Source organism: Epargyreus clarus, unplaced genomic scaffold (genome assembly GCF_041222505.1).
Source record: "Epargyreus clarus isolate Ecla_fem2 unplaced genomic scaffold, WU_Ecla_fem_2.2 ptg000004l, whole genome shotgun sequence".
Classification (NCBI taxonomy): Eukaryota; Metazoa; Arthropoda; class Insecta; order Lepidoptera; family Hesperiidae; genus Epargyreus; species Epargyreus clarus.
This window is the reverse complement of record NW_027332212.1, coordinates 4883488-4910984: the sequence shown is the minus strand read 5'-3', so window position 1 is coordinate 4910984 and position 27497 is coordinate 4883488. Positions and strand designations below refer to the sequence as shown.

General features: G+C 33.5%; 1 protein-coding gene across 5 annotated transcripts in view; it reads left to right on the top strand.

Annotated features, from left to right (window-relative positions):
• Positions 1-24346, top strand: part of LOC140757313 (fibronectin type III domain-containing protein 5) — a 178241-nt gene extending 153895 nt beyond the window's left edge. For all 5 annotated transcript variants that reach the window (XM_073092966.1, XM_073092970.1, XM_073092967.1 and 2 more), the window contains 2 exons: positions 19025-19212; positions 20962-24346. In XM_073092966.1, coding sequence (XP_072949067.1) covers positions 19025-19212; positions 20962-21178 — 405 coding nt within the window. In that variant the 3' untranslated portion in view covers positions 21179-24346. The remainder of the gene's footprint in view (positions 1-19024; positions 19213-20961) is intronic.
• The last annotated feature ends 3151 nt before the right edge of the window (positions 24347-27497 follow it).

The following is a 27497-nucleotide window of genomic DNA, read 5'->3' as shown; positions in this document are numbered from 1 at the left end:
ATGTTTATTAGTTTTTTAGTTTAAATGGTTCTTTATTTTATTTAAGCTACTTCCACTAATTGCAATATAATTATGCAAGGGGACAAATAAGCATGTTACTACGATATGTCTACGAAAGTGGTCGTACCTAGAATGTGTTATACATTAATGTATTTCGGTCATTTTCATATTCAAATTTATGAAAGTAAAACAAACATGTTAACTAGCTCTTTAACTGATTTAAAAGTACATGCGTGTAAGTGATACTCTACTTTCTTAAACATGACCTGTATTATTTTTGTATTAATTAGATGTATATAATAAAAATGACATGGGTATATGGCTAACTTGTATAAGGTGACCTTAGTGACAAATGTATCTGTAATCGGTTTCAGATAGAATCTTTGTTCTAGAATCAGATTCTTTGATTAGATTCCTACATTAAGTCTCATGTCAACCTTATATCAACCTATCAAAAATACGTTGCTGCCCCTAAAGACTACGTTAGAACACCAGTGATAAGTATTTCTCCCTTACAATGCCCTTCAAATCGAAACACAGCAGCGCTTAACACTGCTGTAATTAGGCACAATAGGACATATACTTACAGATGACGACGGGCAGCAGTGATCACTTACCAACAGGATAATTACTTGTTCGTTTCTTCAATGGTATAAAAGTACTTTATAAATGATAACAGTAATTAATTAACCGATATTAAGGTGTTTACCAAACCACCGCAAACGAAAACCCAACATAATAAACAACCCCGCTTAAAACCATTGTAAAGTTAAATACGCACTGTTCTCAAAACCGGCATTTATTTTTAAGCGTTTCAGAGAACAACCACTTAATGTAGACGTTTCGGGGAACAACCACCATTTCCTGCGTCAACGTAAATATTACCGGTTCGGAAAACATTACCGCACGGAAATATACCGGTTCATTAAACGCGCTCGAATATTCTGATAGGTTAGTCGATTTGATTTTTTTTAGCTTTTGTTAATAGACTAAGAAAAGAGGATTTAGTCCGTGAATTACAATACAAAGGGGATAGTGATCATTTTATCTTAAATCTGAAACGGTACGTCGTATTTGAAGTTTGTAAAAGTTGTTTAAATGAACGCTGACGAAAATCTTATCACTGTTTATTTATTTTGTATAATATGGAAATAGTAAACGGGCATACAATACACCCTACGGTAAGTAGTCACGCCCAGTTAAATAGTTTTATTTCTGTCTGTGGATGTCATTGAGAATACGGGACTAGTTATGTCGAATACGTACGTTTCGGGGATTAACCACCATTTCCTGCGTCAACGTAAATATTACCGGTTCGGAAAGCATTACCGCGCGGAAATATACCGGTTCATTAAACGCGCTCGAATATTCTGATAGGTTAGTCGATTTGCATTTGTTTTGCTTTTGGTAATAGACTAAGAAATGATGATTTAGTCAGTGAATTACAATAGAAAGGGTGTAGTGTCCATTTATCTTAAATTTATAACAGTATTTTGTACGTGATGTTTAAAAAAGTTGTTTAAATGAAAGCTGACGAAAATCTCATCACTGTGTATTTATTTTTGTACCCCTACGGCAAGTAGGTACTGCCCAATTAAAAAGTTTTATTTATGTCCGTGAATGTCATTGAGAATACGGAACTAGTTATGTCGAATAACGTACGTTTCGGGGAACAACCACCATTTCCTGCGTCAACGTAAATATTACCGGTTCGGAAAATATTACCGGAAATATACTGGTTCATTAAACACGCTCGAATATTCTGATAGGTTAGTCGATTTGTATTTGTTTTGCTTTTGGTAGTAGACTAAGAAATGATGATTTAGTCCGTGAATTACAATAGAAAGGGTGTAGTGACCATTTATCTTAAATCTGAAACGGTACGTCGTACTTGATGTATGTAAAAGTTGTTTAAATGAGAGCTGTAGAAAATTTCATGTCTGTTCATTTTTTGTATAATATGGAAATAGTAAACGGGCATGCAATACACCCTACGGTAAGTAGTCACTGCACAGGTAAGTAGTTTTATTTCTGTCCGTGGATGTCATTGAGAATATGGAACTAGTTATGTCGAATAACGTACGTTTCGGGGAACAACCACCATTTCCTGCGTCTACGTAAATATTACCGGTTCGGAAAGCATTACGGCGCGGAAATATACCGGTTCATTAAACACGCTCGAATATTCTGATAGGTTAGTCAATTTGGGTTTGTTTTGTTTTAGGTAATAGAAGATGGAAAGAGGACTTAGTTTGTCAATGATAGTATATAAGCATAAGAACAAATTTATTTTAAATTTCAAATGGTATCGTGGCATCTTCCCGCTTCTCATCAAGATTTCGCGACACGAGTATTCTGAATCACACTATCGAAGTTTTTTAAACATCTTGCATACATACAAGTTCCGAACTAAGACTGTCGGAGCACGGCCGCTCCCGTGGCATGATCATCTAGCCCGGCGGGTGATCTCTTTTTGCCAAAGTATGAATACTTGAGTTGTTGAAATTTGGTCCCTGACGAAACCCCTATCCCCTATCTATGAATGTCTATTTTTATAATATAGAAGTAACAAACGAGTGTTCACTGCTCAGATAGAATTGGAGTCCCTTCTCAGGTTTTTTTTTTTTTTTATAATATAAGAGTAGCAGACGAGCATGCAGTCCACCTAATGGTAAGTGGCTACTGCCGCCCATGGACATTTGTAATCAACCCCAGATAGGATTAGATATTCCTACCTGAGGTCGGCCACAGATGCGCCGCTACCCCTGAGGACTAAGCTGGAACACCTCGTAAAAGTCTGTCTCCCTTACCACACCCTTCAAAACGGAACACAGAAGCGCCTAGCACTGCTGTCATTAGGCAGAAATAGGTGTGGCGGTGGTGCCACCGGAGTCGAACCACAAAGGGCTCTACCACCTTCAAAAGGTCTGACACAGATGCGTTGTTACCCCTTAGGACTAGGTGTTGTAAGTTTATTCATTAGTAACAAAATTCTTCAAACTAAAGTCATCCATTACACCATTTTGGTGGTGCAAGAAGTTCCATTGTTATCGACTAGATTCATGACGGCTTTCCGAGGGAGTTGCCCGGTTGTTTTTATCGCGATGTTTCATGAATTTCCTTACAAAGTATTCTCGAAACGCCGTGAAAAAGTATTCTCCTTCAGCATTGCCAGCTTTTCTGGTGAAGCAAATGCACGGCCATGATTTTCATCAGGTAGACTCCGATATGTGCTTATTGTAAACAAAAACGCTTTTTCGTATACTACTTGTATACGAAAAAGCGTTTTGTTCTCAACTTGTTGACATTTTTAAATATGTAGATCGGTAAATCTAAATCAACCGTAATAAGTACAACCGCGCAGCCATGTCACTCAGACTTTGTAAAGAAAATATGACTCTGTCCGCCTTGGCCCGTGTCTAACATGATCAATGTTTGTAGATATTATCGAGACCTAATTACTAAAGCCTCCACTTCAAATAAATTTTATGTATTTGCAAATTATTCACAAATGATCGGTTACAACTAAACAATTACTAAATAGCCTATCAATAACTAAACTAACTAGACATTTCAGCGGTAAACCATAATTACCGCCTTTCAAATGTAAATAAAACATTCAATTCGGAAAGCATTTCAACGCGGAAATGGACCCATTCATTAAGTACGCTTGAATATTATGATTAGTTCGTAGTTTGTAGTGTAGTTTAACTTTGAGTCGTGACCTTTAGATAGAAACCCTAATAATGTTCCATTATTAAATAAATAAGTTATGAGCTTTGATAATTATGCTTACTTTTTTACGTAAGTAGAGACATTTAAAGTTATATAACGTATGTTATTCTATATGAATTTCCCTGCCTTTAGGTGAAAATTCTATCAATTTTATTAGTTTCAAAGGGCGACAGCCAGTGAAAAGATTTTTTTGTTTGAAATCGTGAAACTTATAAAATTTATGACCTAGAACGTACGTTTACGTATTCAACTCGTTACTGTTTCATTGCTGTAACCTTACCATGAGTTCTTACGTTTTGATAAATATGACAGTTTTGGTATTTGTTTACGTATTTGCTCATACAAATTCCAATCAGCGCCCTTAGCGGATTGTATCAGAACTATAGTGTCAGTAACGTTACATAAAATATCTAAATTGACAAAATGGCGCTTTATGTTTTGTCTCTCTCTTTTGCAAACATGTGAGGCAGACAAAATACTTGAGCACTTACTTATTATTACGTTTACTCAGTCTACTGAAGCAAACGGAACAGAATAATGGATTGAGTAAATGTAACGTAAAATTGTGGGATGTTTTGAAAACTCATGGTAAGGGTACTGAGCACGGGTCTCCTATCAGAATGAGAAGGATCGGGCCGTAGTCTAAATTTTTATTAGCTTGGGTTGTATGTATGTATGTATGTAGATATGTATGTACTCGTAAGTAACAAGTAACGGAATCTTTGAAACCGATTTCTGTCCACTTTCAACGTTCAGTTTAATTCAAAAGTTTGAAGAATTATTAAAAACCGCTGACAATACACGATTTTAATAATTTTTTACCATTGTCCTTATCAACATCCTCAGGATTAACGATTTTCGAGGCGAGATTGTTCATGCGCCTTAGAGAAAGTTCATCGCAAGTTACTAGATTGTAAATAATTATTGCTTTTTAGTTTCAATAAAGCGTAACTGTTACAGCGTGATTTATAGTTTAGAAAATAATAATGTTATATCCCTAAAACTCAAATGTTCTGAAACATATCTATAATGCCCTCTTGTAGAATGATTTTTAGGATTCCGTACTCAAAGGGTAAAACGAAACCCTCCGCTGTCTGTTCGTGTGTCACTGGGCTTTATCTCTTAAACCGTAATAGATAGACACTTAATTTTTTTACCTTTTCGAACCTGATAAATGGAGCACCCCACGCTTTTTCACAATTATACTATTTACTGTTCCTTAATTGATTCTTAGATTGAAAATTATTTTCTACTTTTTAGTTGATTATAAATATAAAAAGCGTGTCTTAGTTTTTTGAACTATATTTATTGTTTTTTGTAAAGTACTCTCTATATGTTTCCTTATGGTCGATTTCCTGCACTGTGATATGTTTTTTAAACGTACTTACATGACATCAATTCCAAAACCACAGACAAACACTATCATTTATTTACAATACCGCATAATGAAGTCTCTAGGTTTTGATAATACATATTGCTCAATTGCTACTGTACATATTAATTGTGGTTAAATGAAGTTGCCAGTACCAAATTGAAGTCATCATGAACAGTATTTCAAATCCATTTTATTTTGTCAATATTCGTTATTATTATTTGACTGTAGTGTCAAACACATTTATGTGATTTTCGATCAATTCGATATACTCATTTATTGATAGAAAGCAATTAAACATAAATTTGTTTTTACATTTCCATAGGAACTAGAAATTGACCGAGTAGAATCATTTGTAAATATTTATTACCTCTTAATGTAAAAATGATAGTTATTTTTTGAATTTTTGATAGATGGCATGCAACGGTAGGTACTATTAATTGAGTTGTAAATTCTTTTTTGTTTTAAATATGAGAACCTCCAAATTTTTTGGAGTAACGTGGCACCACGACATCATAATATCTTATGTATAAAATTCTCGTGTCACAGTGTTAGTTACCGTACTCCTCCGAAACGGCTCTACCGATTTTCACCAAATTTTATATGCATATTCAGTAGGTCTAAGAATTGGCTTCTATCTATTTTTCATAGCCCTAAGTGATAATGGTTGTTCACCCATTAATTTTTTTTTATTTATATGGTAACGCAACGTTTGCCGGTTCAGCTAGTTATCTATAGTAATTTAAAAGGTACCTATGATAAACCAGATATACATAATCTATTTGGCGTTTCGACTTACACTCTTTATGAATAAAATCAATCTTATGTATTTTAACTGATAATGTTCGAAATATAATAATAAAACATAAGCAAAAATATGGGAAACTAAACCACTAAAATACTACGCTGAAGAATTTCTCGCTGTTTATTTTGTCAACATCCTTTAACACCGGTAAACCTAGTTCTAGTGAAAGCGTTGTCTAATAGAGTATTTCGACTAACAACCGTCAAACTGAAGGCACGTCGTATGAAAATTGTAAAGGTAATCTCCAGCAAGATTGCGGAGTCGTGTTCCCGCGGGTAACGAGAGGCATTACCTGAGAAGTGATGACGTAAAGTTGTATGAAGACGAAAGTGCTGTTAACTGTGTTTTAACTATTTTTTATTTTTGTGTTTCAATTAGTAACTCTTTTGTAACTAATTGGCTCTTGAGCTAAGATAACTAATTCAATGTTAATTTCGGTAGAGAGTATGCAAGCGTTTTTTATATGATTTATATACACACGTTTGCATAAAAATAATATTGCAGTTTATTTTTTTAAGAACTTAAAAAGTATCTCACATGTAAATATCTACATTTTGAATATTACGCCGACATTTGTGACAACGCGAAAGCCTCAAACACCTACGATGTTGATGTAAATGCATTGTCTAAGAGCGTTGAAACACTTCCAACATAAGCCACATTGTGTGAAAATTGTAAAGGTAATCTCCAGCAAAATTGCGGAGTCGTGTCCCCGCGGGTAACGAGAGGCATTACCTGAGAAACGATGACGTAAAGTTGTATAGTGATGACGTACGGAGACGAAAGTGCTTTTTACAATGTTTTAACTATTTACTATTATATTTTTGTGTTTCAATTATTAACTCTTTTGTGGGTACGTGAAATAACTATCCTTCGGCATTGCACTTTAAGGCTCTTAAGCTAAGATAACTAATTCAATGCTAATTTCGGTAGAGAGTATGCAAGTGTTTATTATATGATTCATATACACACGTTTGCATAAAAATAATATTAATATAAATCGTTTTATATCAGGGTGCAGTTTATTTTTTTAAGAAGTACTTTCGGGTAAAAATTATCTCACATGTAAATATCGTCATTTTGAATATTATGCCGAAATTTGTGACAACACGAAACACCTACTATGTTAATATAAATTTATTTTCTAAGAGCGTTGAAACACTTCCAACATAAGCCACATCGTGTGAAAATTGTAAAGGTAATCTCTAGCAACATTGCGGTGTCGTGTTCTCGCAGGTAACGAGCGGTATTACCTGAGAAGTGACGCCGCAAAACTGTATGGTAATGTGGAGAAAGTAAGGGTCGTATGAAGATGAAAATACTGTTAATTCGTTTTTGACAGTAGGTTGCATTATGTCACCACTATGTATTTTGTATATCAACAGTGACTTAGCCGTATTCTAATTCGAATGATAAGGTAAAGCCGCCTTACTTAAGTGTTTGCTTCTTTTATATTTTATGTAGAATTCAAGGACTCCTGATCCATAAGAAACTGTTTTGTTGTTGGTTGGTTTTCTTAGAAGTTGATACATAGCCAAGATTTAATAGGACTAAAATGAATTTAAAGAAAGTAGTACTCTTTTAAGATCATGTGCTCTCATAATACACTATTAACCCTATTTATGCCTCATAACAATAGTATAATACTGCTTATTCTGGGTTAAAAAATAGTATAAAGCGAAATAAGTTAAAGCAAGGTTTAAAATTAAACCTCAAATCTTGAGCTTCAAGATTAAAGTCTTATTCATGTACTTCTAACTTTTAGAGTTCATGTGTGTTTTAACTCTAAAAAATGTTCTGAGGAAACCTATGCGCTTCAGAGTTCTTAAAATACGCTCTCCAAGATGTCTGATGTCTGCCTATCCACACTTGCGGTGACTATGTCCTCGTACCCTCTGAGAGAAGCCTCGTGCCCAGCAGTGGAACAGTAATCGGTTAACGATGAAAGCATTATATGTCATTCTCTTGTTTTATATGAAATCAATGACAGGTGTTGTTCATGGGCAGTAGTGAATATTTAGAAAACTAAAATACGGAAAAAAAATGAAGAAATAAATACTAATTAAAATAAATAATGTTGTAAATCTGATATCAATGTTTAATTGTTAATATAAATCGGACGCACTCATGTTCATTGCTACACCCATTGTGGGTTCATGTGTTCCTGGAATTGTAAATGATTATTGTAGAACAATTGTAAAACTAACCATGATTGCAAAAAAGTATTGAGTATTGAGTGACCACTTATGATCAGATGAGTAGCATGCTCGCTTGTTACTTCTATTGACAAAGTCTAAACTATTACTGGAATTAAGTCACGCTATTTATCGCCACGGTATTATTAATAATTTTATTTTTAATCTACAAACACGACCTTATCGTAGCAGTACTTGGAACTTAACCTGCATGCTAATCAAGAAATTCTATTGCCTTTGTGAATCACTTTATATTTATGTAAACACGGGCGCTGCAAACATGCATAAAGAATGAAGGAAATTATCGTATAATCTTCGGATTGGAGACGGTTTATTGTTTTCTTCTCTGTCTTCTTATTATGAAAATGAAGTCGCAAATTAGCATGATTCTAGTTCATCTGAAGGTAAAGCTACTAGATACTCGTATTTTAAGTCCTATTGAAAAGGCGCAAATCAATTTTACAAGACACAGCTCTAAAATAAAGACTAGTTGGTGCGTCTTTTTACGATTAGAACTCCCGTCCAAATCATGACAGTAGATTTAAAAAATATATTACTTGTCGCTACTACCGACAATTGATTTTAGTCAGGAATAGGACTGAATTCCTATTTGATGTACCTAAGACTTATAAATGCCTTTCTTCCTATAAAAACTAAATTGGAATGCTTCGAGTCTGCTTTACCATGTCCTTCAAGCCAGAACACATGAGTGCTTAACACTGTTATACGAGTAGCTGCTAAGGCAGAAATAGGTTGTTTCACAGTGTTACTAAATTGAAATTGTAATTGATTCACCAATCTCAACAATAGCCGGAAAGCCTCACCTAATCTGAATGGATATACGCTAATTAACACTTGTCAAATCAATTAACGCTTCAATAACTAGATTCACGATACAATGGTAGTATAGAGCATGGAGAGATAGCATTGATTTGAACCTCATTGTTCGGGTACAGAGTTTGTATTATGTATGGGAAATTATGTTTGAGTAAATAACGACTATAGTTTTAATTATTATTTACTATTTTACGTAGACGTTGTTAAAAAGCCTTAAACCTACAGGATTGTAAGTCTACAATAGTGTCAAGGATTAAATTGTTGTCAACTCCTTCAAAACTTCTAGTTCCCAAACTGACCTATTATTAGCATTAAATTTACTGACCTTATTTGAAAATTTGTTTGAGACTCTCTGACTTCAGCATGTTAATTAAAAAAATATATTTTGCGAAAGAAAAGCTTGTTAACATAAAGCTCATTTGTTAGGAGAAAATCCGTTAACCGAACACCTTTTAAGTTAAATTGAAGAGTAACATACTATATGTCAATCTAAGCCGCTTAAAAAATGTATTATTTTAAGGCTGTCATAAAATACTGTAACAAAACATTTTAATTATTTTATTGATGGAGGATGGAACTACTTCTGTATTCGGAAATAATCTATTTTTCATCCTCTATATTATAAAACGGACGTTGTTCATAACAATGTTTCCGTTCACCGCACGGGGCAGTGAATGTGATAAATTGTTGATATAATACTTTAAAGTCTTAAACATTACCTTACCTATTGATTTGTATCTGTATATTGTCGCTTCTGGTTTAAAATTAGTGGAACTAGACTTATGTGATGCGTTTCAACTCAATCACCAGTACTAACCCATTTGCGGTCTTTGGTTGACTTTTGGTAGCATTCTGTTCTATTTGGAATTGTAGATGTAATTCTCTGCAGTGTATTTCCTGCAGTGGCCTTTTCTGGTCATCGCTGGCCATGTTCGTTGTTTATATCATTTAAATATGGAGATATTTAAAATTACGATATTCATACTCGGTTTCTTTATTTTAGATACGATATCCCCTTTTTATAGACATTTCAAAATCATTGAATAATTACTCGTAATAAGTAGATATAATTTGCAAATTCACAGCTTTTAGAATAAGATGTAGTTTTTGTTATAGACTTAGAATCAAGCTTTACTAGAATTCCATTAGATGTTACTTGTAGTTTTATGTTTCTAAACATGTATGTTATACGTGTGTAACTGATTTATTAGCAGTGATATTAAACATTTACTGAATTTTAGAATTTTTGAAAATTCTACAGAGAGAACAGAACGTGTTATAATAGTCGTGCATTGCTCAAACAGTGTCACGTGATGGACCTGTGAAATTAAGTGAACTATTGAAAATATTTTACTTTTCAAAAATCATATGAATCCGAGGTAAAATATGAGACACTTATTTTAAATTAACCAAAATTCCACTGCTTCAGCTAGAACCATCCGTCAATGTATAGATGTAGATACGTGCGTTGCTCAAATGGTTTGACGAAGTCGCTCTCCGTCGTTTGCAGAAACATCTAAAACATACATTTCTAAAAGTAATACTAAAGGCGAGAATCGACCTAATTTTGGAATTAACCAAAATTCCACTGCTTCAGCTAGAACCAGCCATCAATGTATAGATGTAGATACGTGAGTTGCTCAAACAGTGTGACGTTGTGGATATATGTTGCTTACTGAACTATCTAAATCACTTTAATTTCTAAGAGTAATACTGAAGGCGAGACCCAACCTAATTTTAGAATTAACCATAATTTCACTGCTATAGCTAGAACCAGCCATCAATGTATAGATATAAATGTAGACACGTGAGTTGCTCAAACGGTGTGACGTGGTGGACCTATGTTGTTTGCTGAACTATTTATAAGAATATAACTTAAGGCGAAACCCAACCTAATTTTATAATTAAGCAAAATTCCACTGCTTCAGCTAGAACCAGCTATCAATGTGTAGATGAAGATACGGCGTTGCTCAAACGGTGTGACGTGGTGGACATCTGTTATTTGCTGCAACATCTAAAAACACGTTAATTTCTTAGAATAATACTAAAGGCGAGACCCGATCTAATTTTAGAATTAACCAAAATTCCACTGCTTCAGCTAGAACCAGCCATCAATGTATAGATGTAGATAAGTGCGTTGCTCAAATGGTGTGACGTGATGGACATCTGTTATTTGCTGCAACATCTAAAAACATGTTAATTTCTTAGAATATTACTAAAGGCGAGACCCGATCTAATTTTAGAATTAACCAAAATTCCACTGCTTCAGCTAGAACCAGCCATCAATGTATAGATGTAGATACGTGCGTTGCTCAAACGGTGTGGTGCGCAGGACGTGTGCTGTCTGCTGGACCGTTGCTTCCTATACCCCCGCCGGAGCGCCCGGGACTGCGGCTGTCAGTTCGCGTTGCTCCACGCAGCGCCTGACGATGGGCACGCCAGCTAGCGGACCCCTGCCCGCGCTCGCTCGCGGGCTTGCCCCCACTGCCAATGCCGCTGTGCGGGCTGCGACCACCAAGTAAGCTGTAGCACGCTTACGAGTGTTACGAGTCGCATCACGTATTGCTATTACCAGCTTATTTACTAGTGATTTTCAAACGTATAAAAGTGTGGTGATTCTGGAAGGTTCTGAGGCTCTAGGGAGTTTTGTGACGTGACACTGATTTAAACTGTTCACTGTTTCGAGCTTAGGTATATGGTAAATTATTATCTTTTTACTTTACAAGGTGACAGATACATACACCTACTATTTTGATCTATGTGATCAAAACTATTGATGTGAGACTATCATATTGTAGTCGGTTGATTACACATCGGTGTATATGTAAACATCTAATTTCCGGTATTATTGTATCATATACTAGTTTTGCCTATAGCCTCATGCATCATATTCTATGAATCGTCACTATTAATATTAATTTGAAAATCATTAGTATAATAGAGCTATATTGAATGTACACAGTAGTTTGATAAAGCACAATGCTCGGATTGAATCACTCTCACATATATGTTAAGTGCAAATGCGTATTAAGTGCACTCTTTGTTCCAGATTTCACATTTGAAACGCATACCATTATTAAACATAATATATTTTATATTCAAAATGATATATTTAAAATGTATCATACAAATAGTATAAGCAGTACTATAAACATTTCGAAGAAAAACCAATGAGCCAGTATATTGAAGTTATTATGATTGTTATCATAAAATTACACACGATAAAACTTATTTTTATTGAATAAGTTGTGTGTGTCCTTCATTGTCTAAAATATATGGTTACAATAAGAGATATAGATATAGGCATGTATTAATAATAACGAAAAGACAAAGAGTATACAATTATTTACTTAATAACATCTAAATTGTGGCTCATTCAACATATCTAAATTGCTACAAAACTCACCATAGTGTGTGACAATAAAAAGGTCAATAGAGCATATTGTGCATTATTAAACTTCTGTTTACATTTAATTCTGTAATACGATGTGTCACGGGTTGCATTCCACGTACTGCTAATCAATACGCACGCTACGTTTGCCACGCGGTATATCACTAGTTTCAGAGTTCACTGTTTTACAATTCTGTAAAATATGTTTTAGAATTCTGTGCCTCGTCTTTTTGAAAGATAGAGTCAAAATGAGATACTTAACAAAAACATCTTCACGGCAATGCAAAATGTAGCCGAATTTTTTCACAGAAATAAAATTAAAGTTTATTAATTGGTTCCAAAATGTGGCTCATTGAAAATATCGAGTTTTTTAGGAACTTTGACTTAATAAATCGTAACGAAAATTACATTTCGAGTATACTGTAAGTATACTCACTTTCCATACACTTTTGTTATGTGTACTATGATATGTTCCACGTACTGCTAGGTCAACGCTCCATTTATCTTGCAATTTGCACTGGTTTTTCAAAGGACTCTACTTTTTTCAACACACTCTTAACATTTTCGATCGCAACTATTTTTTAGTATTTGAACTTATTCAAGCTGGTTGGATGAAACAATTCATATACCTATTATCTATATTATCAATATAATATTAACAAAATGCGAGATAAAAATCAGTTTTTGAATTCCTGACTTTTCAATAACATAGAATATGATACTATTTTCAAGTTATAATAACACCTCATGTATAATAACAATCTACAAAAATATTTTGAAAAGGCACCAAGCACGTGATCTGTTGTTGTTATCACCAAACACTGTTTTATATTCGTTTTCACTTGGGATTAAGATATAAAACTTTTATTTCATAAATCACCGTATTATTTTCACTACAAAATTGGACGTGTGATAAAATTGTGTTTATTTTTTTCATGTTGTATGATCTAAATACTTATAACGAATAATTAAAAAAAATGCTATATATTTTAGCCAATTAAAAAAAAAATGCCTACACATCCCATGTTTATTATCTTTAAAACTTTTTTTTGTGATGTTTGTAATGTTATTTTCCATTCTACAATTTCGCAGTTACTACTCGAAGACTGTGCGAAATAAATAGTAGCAAAATTTTGAGAAGAAAAGAATACAAGAACATCCCATTTAATTATAGGAATTGTACAAATCGTCCATAATTTTAGGCCTTTATTCAAACCTACTGATCAATTATTCAATAGAGAAAATTCTATTAGCACATTTTTAAATCAGACTGAACATTAATTTTGAACCACATTTACATATTCAATGCTTACATGCGAAGGCTTTTGAAACCAATTATTATAATAATCATGACCCAGCGCTTTTGTTAGGCTTGTGGATTATTAATTGAACGCGTGGAATGACTAGAAAGCAGCCAAGGACTAAAATAATTGTTTAGATTGAAATTTACTAAATGGCCTAAATATTATTATAAAAACTATTTTTTAGACAATCCAGTACAAAGTACAAGGAAAAGCTCATTTTAATGTATACGCAATAAAATCAATGTATAGTATTTAGCGCCACCTATTGACAGGCTAAAGAAAAACATTGTGAGAAAAACAACTTGGATATTTGGATTTGTAATCCGTTAATCCTTTTAAATTAAAACAATCCTAATTATTTACTTTCAGTAAACATTAATGCTATGAATATTATCTTTAGGGATAGGATTTGATGAAGATTCTTTTATACTGCAAATAATAAAATGTCTTTTTGTAAATAGTTTCTGTAACTTCTACTAACAAGAAACGGGTAACAGTTTGTTCTTCAATCAACTTGAACTACTGAAACGGAGAGTAAAAGCTGAAACTTATATTTTGCCAAGCGATAAAAACAATAATTGATTCGTGTAACAGTAAAAGAGTTTTATATAAAACGAGAAGGAGAAGTAGGACAAGAGCATGCAGCATGCACCACTTCATTGTAAGTTGACACTGCTACCCATACGCATTAATACCCAACTCCATGTAGAACAGAGTTTCTACTTGAATTCGATCACAGATGCATTGCCACTTCTGTAGACTAAGATGGGTTCCACTAAATATGTAAACCAACCAGCACACACCCTTCCACCGAAACACAGAATTGTTTCATGCTAGAAATCAATGGGTGGTACGTCCACGACCCATACTGGCTCTACCAGATGTAGTCCGCGCCAAACTTCTAGTCCGCTCTAAAGTTGTTGGGCGCAAGTTTAGTTAGCATATACTTCGTAATGTAAGGGCATACTAACTCAGCTATGTACCCGTGGGCGAGAGCGGGCAGCGGACGGGTGCCGGGCGGGTCTCGCGCAGTCGTCGTCCCGCTAATATCTACAATTTTTATTGGGACGCGACTCGTTTCTATATTTGGAGCGGACTAGCAGTTTGGCGCGGACTATACCTGTCTACATACGTTTTCTGTAAAAAAATACCTTTAAACTGGCTAAAGTTGATCAAAGGTGCCTAAAGGGTTAAATTACTTTGCTCCCAAAACAGTAAGTTGTATTACTTTAATTAATAATACCAATTCCATATTTCATATTATAAGGGTTAGCGCGACATCTGTAAGGAAAGCCCTTTATAATTGCAAGCGGTAACTCGTATAAATAAGGGATGTAAGGGTCGCCTTAGTTATGACTTAAGTCAAATTATAGTTGCTTAATGAATGTTTAATGTGTTAGATAATTAAATTAAATGTTTAATTAACAAAAACAATTGGAATCGAAGCTGTTTTTGTTGCAAAACCCTTGAGGGTAAGAGCTTTTCTGGCTTATTAGCCCCATGGAAGCCTATAATTTTGTTTATACTCGTAAAAAGTAAAATTATTTAATGAAATTTATTAATTGGGCAGATTATGGCTAAACTGCGGCGTTAAATTGCTGGCCCAGTCATAAAGCTGAAAAATATTAAAATTATTAAAATATTAAAATTATATTATAAAATATTAAATTATGTGTCGCTCCCACGGCATCGGGTACCTTTTGAAGGTTTCCCCCTCGTGAACAAAAAAAAAAACAAAAAAAAGCTACCTCAATATTATGCAAAAGTACAAATAGCCGGCTAATTTAATCTTCGTCTCGGGCGCTGTTCTGAATAGCCTTGGCACATACGAATACGTGGTGCTTTATTGGATAATATCGTCCACTCCACGTCAGTTTCACGACCGTCTCGTTTATAATTTAATACGCTGGCTCTGTTTTGCATAATCACTCATGAGAGCTTTCCTAATGAGTTAAATTAAATTGCTTAGAACGTTATTGTTTTATCGCCAAGTTAAGTAATAATTGTTTTAGTGGTGTGGTTTATGAAGGTGTAATAAACTTCAGAACTATTTTAGTATTTTAAATTATATAGCTGGGGATATTTGTTTATATTTTGAAGCAGCTCGCCTTCTCTGGCTTGAATAAAGGTTGTTATTTTATGAAATGGAAGGATGAAACGAACATGTATAAGGTCGTCTGACGGTAAGTTACTGCCGTGTATGGACATCTGCAATCAACTCTATTAGAAATCTGTCAACCACAGATACGCTGCTCCCACTAAGGACTATTGGATCGCCTCTTGTATCTCAGCATGATTACGAGTAAAATCTCATTATGTATTATTGGACGTCTGATTTGTATCTGTGTCTGACGTCATCCAGAAATGGACTGTGGTCCAGTAATCACCTTACATTATTTAAGGTGCATTAGGAAGACATACTTTTCCAAGGCGTTCCAGCTTAGCTAACGGCTCATCTGTGGCCGACCTCAGGTAGCAATGCAATCCTATCTGGGGTTGATTACAGATGTTCATGGGCGGCAGTAAACATTTCCATCAGGTGGACTGCGTGCTTGTGTGATAGTCCTATATTCAAAGGAATATCAAGCTCTCTACTTAAATTTTGAAAAGAAAAACAATTTGAGTCTAAAAATCAACGGAATGACCTAGTTTTATACTAGACAACACTCACACTAAGCATACTGTAAAAAATATGAATTACGAAAGAATATGTTCACAAAGTAAGTAAATCAATCATAACGTATGCAAGCATATAACTAAATGAATCTTATGACGTAACAAACAGAAACTTTATAATTCACTTTTCATATATTACACCGTAACTTTCCATGCAAATTCAAATGAATATTAGTTTCCAAGTTTCGTCGCTTCCTCCGACTTTACAGCAAATAGTTTTAAGTGTCAAATTTACATTTCTGAAGCGATACTTGTCTAAACTTATTCACCCTCATGACAAAGTGGTTATACCAGTCTAACATAAGAGTTTCAGGTTTCATACCTAAATAAACTTTTTTTACTAATATAGTAGATAAGAGTAGCAGACGAGGATGCATCCTCGTCTGCTACTCTTACCACTTACCAGTGGCTACTGCCGCCTATGGACATCTATAATCAACCATATAGGATCCAATATTCCTATCTGAAGTAGTCCACAGATGCGCGGCTACCCCTAAGGACTAATCCGGAATTCCTTGGAATAGTATGTCTCCCTTATCACACCGTTCAAACCAGAACACAGCAGCGTTTAATACTGTTGTTATGAGGCAGAAATAGGTGAGGCAGTGGTGCCGCCGGAGTCGAACCACAAAGGGCACCTTCAAACTTGGAACTTATTGACTCTTTACCTTTGTGGTGTCATATATAATTGTTCCGAGATATTATTATATTTCATTTATTTAAACGTTTCTTTTCTTACAATTATTTTATGGACATTACTTCACAAACACCCAATACTCACAAGATCAAGTGTACTTCGGTAGCACCTACTGCGATAGTTAAAAAGTTGTGCAAAGTACAATAAAGATTAATCTTTGAAAAAATATAGAAATTGAGGCTTATAAATTTCTGGGACGCTTCTTTCTTTTTCCTAAATGTCCTCCTAAAACTAAGGGTTTTTTAATTTATAACTAAAATAGCTTCCCTTTTCACTCATCACATTGTGTAAACTTAAGTGTAAATAAATAATTGTATTTAATAGAACAACACAATCCTAAGCTCCGTTGGTTTGTTGACTTTCTAAACATAATCTTGTTAACTAATCCATTCAAGACTCAAACTGTTCTGTTTCTCGCGCAAGTAAGGGTTAAAGCCTCAAATATAATTAGTTTTAAATTTATTGTAGTGGCGGTTTGCTTTCTATTAATATGAAGGTTTTCTTCGTAAATAATTTTGTTCACCATGAGCGAGTTAACAGTAAAATATGAGTGTATGGTGCGTTGTTACGCTTGCTAATCAATTACGAATTACGTTGAAAAACGTTATGAAATTATTTCTAATTCTTTCCTAATATAATTCAACTAAACACGCGACCGTTATACGCCGCTTTTATAAGACAACAGTAAGTGTGACGGTGCTACTCTACAAGAGAACCATGAAAGGCCCTTCAACTATGTTTAGGAGTGCTAATAAATAAAATGTATGATCTACACTGACCAACAAATAATCATCAGGACATACATTCATATGTTTACTTACCTATATATTCATTTTCAATAAATTGGAATACACATATCCACTGAACATCACGAAGATCGCACATGTTTACTTAACGTCAAAATGGATTGCACCCATCCAATTAATATTTGAATCGCACGCTTCCACGTAGCTCCGGATGGATTAAATGCCTTACTATCGCAAGCATACATAAGTGGATTGCAAACAACTATCGGTTTTACACCAAGTTTTGATTCATCATATAACATTATCCTGATTGCACACATACCTAAGTACTAAAATTGCTTTACTACATATTAATATCCGGTTTTCATGAAACATCGATTGTCTTTTTTTTACTTTGCTCGTTGTAACATTAATGATAAAAATCGGATATCTGATTTTAAATCATCAATATCTACAAATTATATCCATATTCTTTCTTAGTTCTTATTAGATTCGTTTAACAATCTCTTCTGCTTTATAATACTAAAACATATGTATAATTTCTTTATCTATTTTTTATGGTATAGTAGGTATATTACCTTTTAATCCTGTTCCTCTGAAATTATTTTGGTTGGTTTAGTAAATAAATTATACTCGAGCCACAACGTGATAGAAACGGCATTAATTTTAAATTCGGAGATTAAAACTTCAGATTACTTTAATCCTAAAGTCTCACTAAGTTTGTTGACTTGAAAATATTTTGTAAAACATATTTGACTATCGCTTTTCACTTGGAAATGAGTTCGAATAATTATTAAGAACAGGTTTTATATTTCACAAAGGAACTAAAAGAATGTATATGAATATAGTTAAAGAACAGGCTTCCAGGCTTTCCCGTATACAACTGAATTCTAAGTGCATATTATCTATTTAAATATATACAGAATTATATGAAAGTGTTTTATGAAGGAGTTAGGACTCGGCTGCGATGATATCATTACAACATCTACTTCTGCCTTATAAACAGCATTTTGGTTTAATGTTTGAGTTTGATACAGTTTTAGGCGTTCCTATTAACTTTTCAGCGAAAGCAACAAGTCCTCGTCGATCTTAAGATGAACTTTAATCGTATATGGGTTTATTAATGTGATAGTCATAGGGGAATCTATTGGGCCCATATTTTCTGTCATATTGGAATATTCGAGGTGTCTACTCTGTAGAAATCAACTTCAAATGTGAATAAGAAAATTTCTTAATCCTTATATTAACGAAAATCTTTCTTTCTAGCATATGCGTTGGTCGCACACTCACACCCAGAGCTTGGAGTGTGAGGAGCGTCTTCTTGCGCGGTGTAACAGACCGCGCGTCAACTCGGCCATATTCGTGTCTGCCGAGCCTACCGGCTTCGCTGGCTTCGATGCTGGCGAGTTCCTGAGGCGACACGGCTCTCAGTCTAAACTGTGTCGTAAGGCCAGGTAAGCTTATAATATCTATAACAACTTCTAGGTTTATTCCTTCATCAGAAGCATCAAATCCAACGTTAGAAAAAACAGAACTTCTTTAGGAATACAATTGTGCATATTTATCGTCGATGGAATTGCTTATAATATGTTATTACAATTTCAAGAAAACCTTTATCTATCAATCTTAATCTTGACTATTAATGTTCAGTAAGCTTGCCACTGCATTAAAAGCTGGAGTCGATGCGGTTCTCATGCCTTTAAGCGAAGTGAAATTTTTATTTATCATAAGTTCACGTATTGTCTGGTTGATTTTTGGGTCCACTGAACTTACTATCTTTACTAAATTTCATATTAATGAATTTTTGAAGCGACAAGCTCTCAATCTCATTTCTATAGAACACTCGTTTGTTTTTGTTATTTCTTGATCAATCATTTCACGCATATTTGCACTACATTTAATATGAGAGAGTGAAAATATTTAAAAAGTACCCCGAAATCTATGGAGGTGACCAATTTCGATATTGATGAGTTCTTGTCAAAATACAGTTACAAGGTCATCTGTATCGTAAGAGTTATATTATATTGATAAAGTAGGTCATAAAGCAACGACTAACACTATTAGATATAATTATTATGACATCTAATCCTAATTGAACTGCGGGAGCGTATTAAGTCCAACATCGACCTAATTAATAAGAAGATATATCCTTAAAGGGGATGTGTACACTTGTAGACGTTCATAGAACTGACACTATGTATGGATTTAATGGACTGACACTATGGATGGAAAAAAGTTTTAAGGTCAGGTTTGAAAATCCTGTAATGGAAAATTCTTTAGAACATTGGAATTATAGTTGTAATGGTAATAAATAAAGTTTAACAAAATGAAATAACAATTTATTTATTCAAAATAATTCTGAAAACCCAGTTTTCAGAATTATTTTGAATATAATTGTTGTTGTAGATGCAACTGTTTTAACCTATTCATTATAAACTCTAACAAAAGAAGAAATATAATGGCAATAGCTAATTAATAATAATATACCTACCTATGTTATAAAGGCTAAGATCATAGGTAAAAAACAATATACAGCGTGATTCTGTTTTTCGCATTAACGTGATTGATCTCCGCTACGAACGCGGTTTTTCCATTGAACAAGCAACTCGAGGTGAGTTGCTTGTTCAAGTCGCTTATTATTTTATGTCTTATAATTTATCAAACTGTGTAAGAAAAAACATTTCGATCTAATATTATTTGTGTTACTCATTACATTATCTAGATTTGCGGAGCAAGTCAACTATTATGATTAAATTATTCAATAAACATCATTATATTCTCACTTCAAAGACAATTCACATAATGATGAACAATTATGATAAGCTTCGCAAATAAACTTAATTTGTTTGATATTTTTATGATAAACAGAAAACGATATTACTCATTATATATCTGGCGAACGATAAAACTCGAAAACAAAGGAAACTTTAATACAATTCTCGAATTACAAGGTATACATTTCTTCAATTTTGTCCGAATATAATATTATTTCCTTGTTTTAATTTGAGTCCCGAAAACTTTGTCCGAAACTCCCGAATATTTATTTACTTTAACATATAATATTAATCATCGATTTCGACACTTTGTAAATTTCATTAACCTACCTTGGTTACTAAATTATTGGCGAAAATAATACTGTAGATTCATCATTTCACAAATTTCAATGATATGATACGAGTATACTCATGAAGACTTTTTTACAGGTCGGCTGACAATATACCTTTAACAACGATGTCAGACTCATCGGAGAGGCTGTGCAAAGCCAAAGCACCAAGAGAGGAGACAATCAACGAGGAAGTGAGTAAATCTGATGACAGTGGAAGCGTTGAAACAGTGAAGCACTTTGGATTGCCGATCCTCTCCGTGTCTGGCCCTTCCCCTCCCGATGAGGACTACGATCAGATCGATGAGTATCTGTAGCATTTCCACACCAGTTTCCAGCTCAAATATGTGCTGGAAAAAATGAGGCCTCCATGGCCCAGCCCCGCACAAAGCCCTTAAACTGGAGACTAGGTGTTACTTCGCACTTGACTCTTAAGACTATTTCAATTTGATTATTTTTGTGAAGTGTTTGCGATGTGTGTTTCGGAACAAAGTTTTTGCGTCACAACGAATCTTCGAAGACTTTCGGCTGGTTTGATCTATCGGTATTTAAAGGTGTGTCTTGATGAGGGACCATAGTTTTAGAATGGTGTGTGTTTTCATTTATCTTAATATCTTTGTGAGTTTACTCTCGTATCTCTATTGAGTGTCTAGTTACTCTAGGAATGCATAGTTATAATTCGTCGATTATCATTAAAATTTGAATTCACTATTATAGCTTGTAAGGAATGCACAATAACTTTATTGTATATCGACATTAAATTTTAACAGTGCCACTCTAAATTTTAATATCTTAAATATACTCAAAATAATATCTGTATCGATATTCTTATAAGCAATTTTAATATAAGTATTATTTAAATTATATATAATATTCTGTACAAAATTAATGTTTTCAGTGAGATTTTTTTTTGTTGCAATTCTAGTCGCTTGTTCACTATGAGCAATAGAATAAGAATTATTATCTATCTTAAACTGTAGTATGATCCTTATCTAATAAGTTTTAGCGTTTACATAGTTTTATTAGTATATAGATCTACGATGAGATGTGAAGGTTGAACTTTGGTCCAATGATTGTATTATCTGCACACATGGTGTTTTAGAATAAGGCAATTTTGATTTTAATAGAACAAACATCATGACACGATTGAATAATATCTCTGATGCTTTGTAGCAATCGATTTATTGCCCTAATTTAAAATTAAATATTCAATATTGTGCTAGGATTGTAGCTTTTTAAGATAAATATATGAATTTTAATTTTTTTCGCTATTTCCGTGAAGTGTTTATCGCTTATGAACGAAATTTTGTTGCATGTTTTGGATTGTCAATTATATTAATCCTGTAGATACTTTCATTAAGTATGCTTTTATGGAAGGTACTAAGTAGACATAATTTAAGGTATAATTATCTGACTTTTTGACTTTTCTTGAAGTGATGATTCTAAACTGGTGTTAGGGGACCAGGTGGAATACATAGTTGAAATAGGTCTTCAATTCAAATTTTGGCATATTAATATCTATCCGAAAAATTCTAATAGCAATGCCAGTTTCGAAGCTAAGACTTTATTATTCCCTCCACTACTTATAGATTCCCTCATTGGTTAAGATTATGGTGTGTTGCACGTGTTAGGTAATGTTGGAATCATTATTGCTTGGTCGAAAACGAAAAATCCTACAAAAGTCATGTTCAGGAAACATCCCCACTATCATTGTTTTCCTTTTATTTATTTAAAATTTTTTGGACATCTCAGTTTTTTTATTTTATGAATATAAGTCTCCTAAAGACAAGTTCCACAATATTTGCGAAAAGAATGGAATTGCTCGAATGAGGCAATGAGTATGATGAAGACAAAGTCTTGATAAATGTCTGTGCTCATTTTTTTAGTTATAATATTCTTTTGGTATGCAAATTGTGAATTGTAGAATAAAATGGGAACTACCGCATTTTAATAAATTATTCACGTGCAATTTCTATCTTCGTGTGGAAATATATAAAACTAACCGCACTACAAATTAGTGTTCAGTGAAGAGAAAATATATGCACACGCTTTATAGAAATATTATGCGCCCGTATTTAAACTTTTGTAGTTATTCAAAAGTAAACTAACATCAATTCAAATGTCTGATATGCGTCATCAAATCTCTGGTTTTAAATAAAAACAGGATAATAGTTCAATAGTTTAAAGAAAATAAAAGGTTTTTCGTTTTCGAACAAAGGTAATGTATTACTGTTGTAGGTAACAAATATTTTATGGAAAACATCTTAATGGCCAATTATTGCTAAATTAGAAGCGGATAATGGCTAGAGAAAGGCTTAGAATGTGTGTAAGTATTGCTGGTCAATTAAATTGACAGCTCACGATTGGTTTGCTCGAGTACCTTTGAAGCAAAAAATGGAATATCGAATGAAAATACGTAGTGTTTTAACCTTTTATGGTCCTCATACCTTATGTAAGGTGTGCCTGAACATTGCATATAAATGTATATTAAAATATTTATCTCTGAACCACATAAAAAATATCAAACTATGGACCATCGTCTGTAGCATCATTACTCTCTAACAAATTCAAAGTCCCGTCTATAAAGACTTTTCATTATTGTTGATAAATTTATCTCCTTAATCGAATTACATATGAATAATACTATCTTAATTGACTAATTAATGTAGTAAAATATCAAAAATAAAATTATACTCATAATCTTCTTGTGTCATTGTATGGTCGACATTATTTAGTAGATTAATATGAATACTAGTCGTAGTTGTAAACGTCCTAATTCCAATATTTAAATTATTATATTTAATATAGAATCACTAATTTTCCCGTTCAAATAAACTCATATAAAATTAGCATAATTCCCTGTATGGTAGAAGTTGTCTTGTGCCAATATTACGTGTTGTTATTTCCCGATAAATACATTTTTAACTTACAAATAGTTTATTTAATAATTATTATTTTAAAAATTCGCACGATCCATCCAATTACCCTTCCAATTATGACGTAATGCGAAATTATACGCTTTTTCATATATTTTATTTTAGTCAGGTCATCAGGTGGCATACTTCTACAAGCTTAACTATTGTATACATATACAAGTTTGATGTTATGTACTCGTAAATAACGATTATTTTTATAAGGTCACGCAAAATCCATACTAGATGTGAAAATAAATCCTCAAATTACTTAGGTTGACTATAATAACAATTTCGATTATTAAATATGTTTATTGTTTTTTTTGTGTCAGCTCCATCTGCGTTTGAACGTAATGGAACGATAATGAAACGTAATGATTATTTAAATATTACATGAATGTAATCAACATTAATCAGTTTCCTTACGTTATTTTCCTTGACCGGAAAATGATGATGATATGATGAATTAATTTAAATTCGAAATTTGTAAACTGAGCCTAACTGCCAAAATGGCTTTGATTTGTTGTTTATGCTGATTGTTTTGTTGTTTATGCGCTAAACTATAGATAGCATTAACTACAGTGAAACTTGGTTAAGTGGGACCTGGATAAGTGAGAAACCTCCATAACTGGAACTCATGCTGAGGTCCCAACACTTTGGCACTGAATTACCTCTGTTAGTGGGACGAGGTAAAACTCTATATCTGGGATTTGTTCTTTCGATTTATCATCATAGTTACCTCTATAACTGAGACAGCGAGTAAATTTTATATGCATAAACCTCTGTAACTGAGATAACATTGTTTGTTTACTCATTCTTATTCTACCCACAAATTCCACACGTAATTCCAAGTAATCCTCTGTAATGAAACCTCTGTAAATGAGACAGATATTTATTTATACCTGTATATCTGAGACACTGGGTAAGTGGAATACCTCTATAAGTGAAACGACATTGCAGGTCCCTTGATGTCTCACTTAACCAGGTTTCACTGTATTTCATAGTTATTATAAATGAATTCAATAACAAGATACAAAGGGTGATCATATAGGAAATTAATTCCCTTAATCGATGAAAAGCTTAGCAGATACACAAAGGGAATCAAGTGTCGACTGCAGTGATATCGCCCCACGTATAACTGCTCCAGGCGTTCGTTGTTCTACGTGACTGTAACCGACTGCAGTAGCACTACCATGAGTTGGCATAGAAACGCCACTATAGAAATTGTAAATAGAAAACTATTGTCATTTTGCTAGTGAATAACATAACTACTATCGTTACGGTATTTCTTGACAACGTTTGTCAAATTAATGACTCATGGGACCGAATTTGTATGGCAATAGATCATAATGACATTCGCTAGCGATTTGATTTCGATAGCTTTTTTACGTTACGAGTGGCTCACACTACGGAATTTAGTTCTACGAGTAACCACCAGAGGCGCTGTACAATTTTTCATACATTTATTTTACGCAGTCGCTAGCGAGTAATACTTTTGTAAACTCATGGTAATGCTACTGAAATTCTAATGTTTGTATTTCGAACATAGATTAGTAAAGATTACTCACTCCTAACAAGAAAATGTACCCAGTTTTGAGAATTGAAATAGTTGCGTAAAAAAGTTATGCCACGTCTCCGTGCTAAAATGTTTGAAAATATTTGAAATAATTATTTATTTATCATGTAAATTACGCAGTATTAGTTATTTATTCGTAAATTTCCTCTAAAAATGTTTTATTTGTCAAGAATTCAAAAAAAGAACTTACTAATAAGCCGTTTGTGGCTTCATTCAATTTCAAGGCGGCGGAGTATATTTACTAATCTATGATTTCGAATTATTAATGATGTGCGATTGGTAACATGTGGCGATTTGGGAAATGTCTGATAATATCTAGCAGTATTAGCAAAAACTTGATATATGCGAATATTGAGTATAATCTGATAATGTTTTCTTTTATTACGGCCTTTATTATTAACTAATATATCCAATTTATGCCTAAAAAATATGGAAATTTGAAAATGACTAGTTGGTAGAAATTGTCAAATGTCAGGTAGTCAAATCTTAGGTAGGCAAATTTAGTTGATTGTACCTATGCTGTTATAAACGATGCGCAATTTTCTATCAAACTCAATAAACATTCTTTTTATATTGGCTTCTTATTCTGAGTGGTATACGGGTCAACGTCATCAAAGGCTGTATATAAGCAGTTCTTAAGGGTAGCAATATGATCATGTTAGCAATTTATGTCTTCATTAACGTTATTAGTTATTAGATACTAACGCAGATGGAGTTGGAAGATTAAGTAACAGGAAAAAGAAAAACTTAGTATATTTCCGATTGATTCCGATCTTCTAACTTAAATTTAATTTAGCGTAGCTTTTACATGATGTTAGGGCGTGCGTATTTTTACTAATCGTAGTTTTATTATATTAAAGATGTACATATCTATAAAGGACACTATATAAATTATAATGCTCATAATATTGTAAAATACATTAATTAATTCTAATGAACATTATTGTAAATTTATTATTTACATCCTTACGACGTCTATTTACTATCACGATGAAATAAACATTTTAAAACTTATATGTCTTTTATTTTTACAATTTACATTTAAGCATCCCTTTGTGGTTCGACTCCGGCGGCACCACCGCCACACCTATTTCTGCTTCATAACAGCAGTGTTAAGCGCTGATGTGTTCTGGATTGAAGGGTGTGGTAACGGAGACATACTTTACCGAGGCGTTCCAGCTTCGTCCTCAGGGGTGTCCAGGCGGCGCAGCTGTGGCCGACCTCAGTTTGGAATATCTAATCCTATCTGGGGTTGATTACAGATGTCCATGGACGGCAGTAGCCACTTACCATCAGGTGGACTGCATGCTCGTCTGCTACCCTATATTATGAAATAAATCGCTGCTGTGTTCTGGTTTGAAGGATGTGGTAAGAGAGACATACTTTAATTACTCGTAGTCGTACTTCATAATATGAAGTACGACTACTCATAGAAAGTTCATACATATATGTAAAACCACTACTTGTTTTCTCTGGGTAAAACGTTGTACCATTTCTTAAGAAATTCAAAAAATTGTTTGCATTTGAAAATTATTAAAAGATTTCGTTCGTACACATAGAGAGCTGATTGTTGAAGAAACAATTCAGAATTTATTCCAGTACAGCTAACTGGGATTCCTAGGATAATATTTGTGGTAGAAATAATGAGGCAGCTGATAATTACTTTTTGAATTATTAATTTCAGTTTTGCGGGAGACCTAGATTATTATCAGATATTTTTTATTACAAAACTAATCTCAAGAAGAAATATTTTATTCTATTTTCTTTTTTTAAGGTTTCTTTAACGCTAGTTCTCAAGAAGTTGAATATAAATTAATTTAATTATTAACTTAATATACAGGTGCCTGTTTAATAACGAACCCACAAATACATAATAAACAGGTATCCACATAGAGCTTGTACTTTGATCAGAAAACTACTTATAGCAAATAGGTACAGTAATCACTGTATTGTATCTGTTTTTAATATTGGCTGAGTTAAGACATACTAAGCAGTGATAGCCTTGTGGTTGAAACTCGACTTCTCAATCGAGGGGTCCAAAGCTCAAATACCAAGCGCACCTAACGCACTAAAGTATGAGAACATCGTTAAAAAACCTGCATGCCTGAAAGATCAAAGAAAAAACCTCAAGGTTTGAAGTCTATCAAT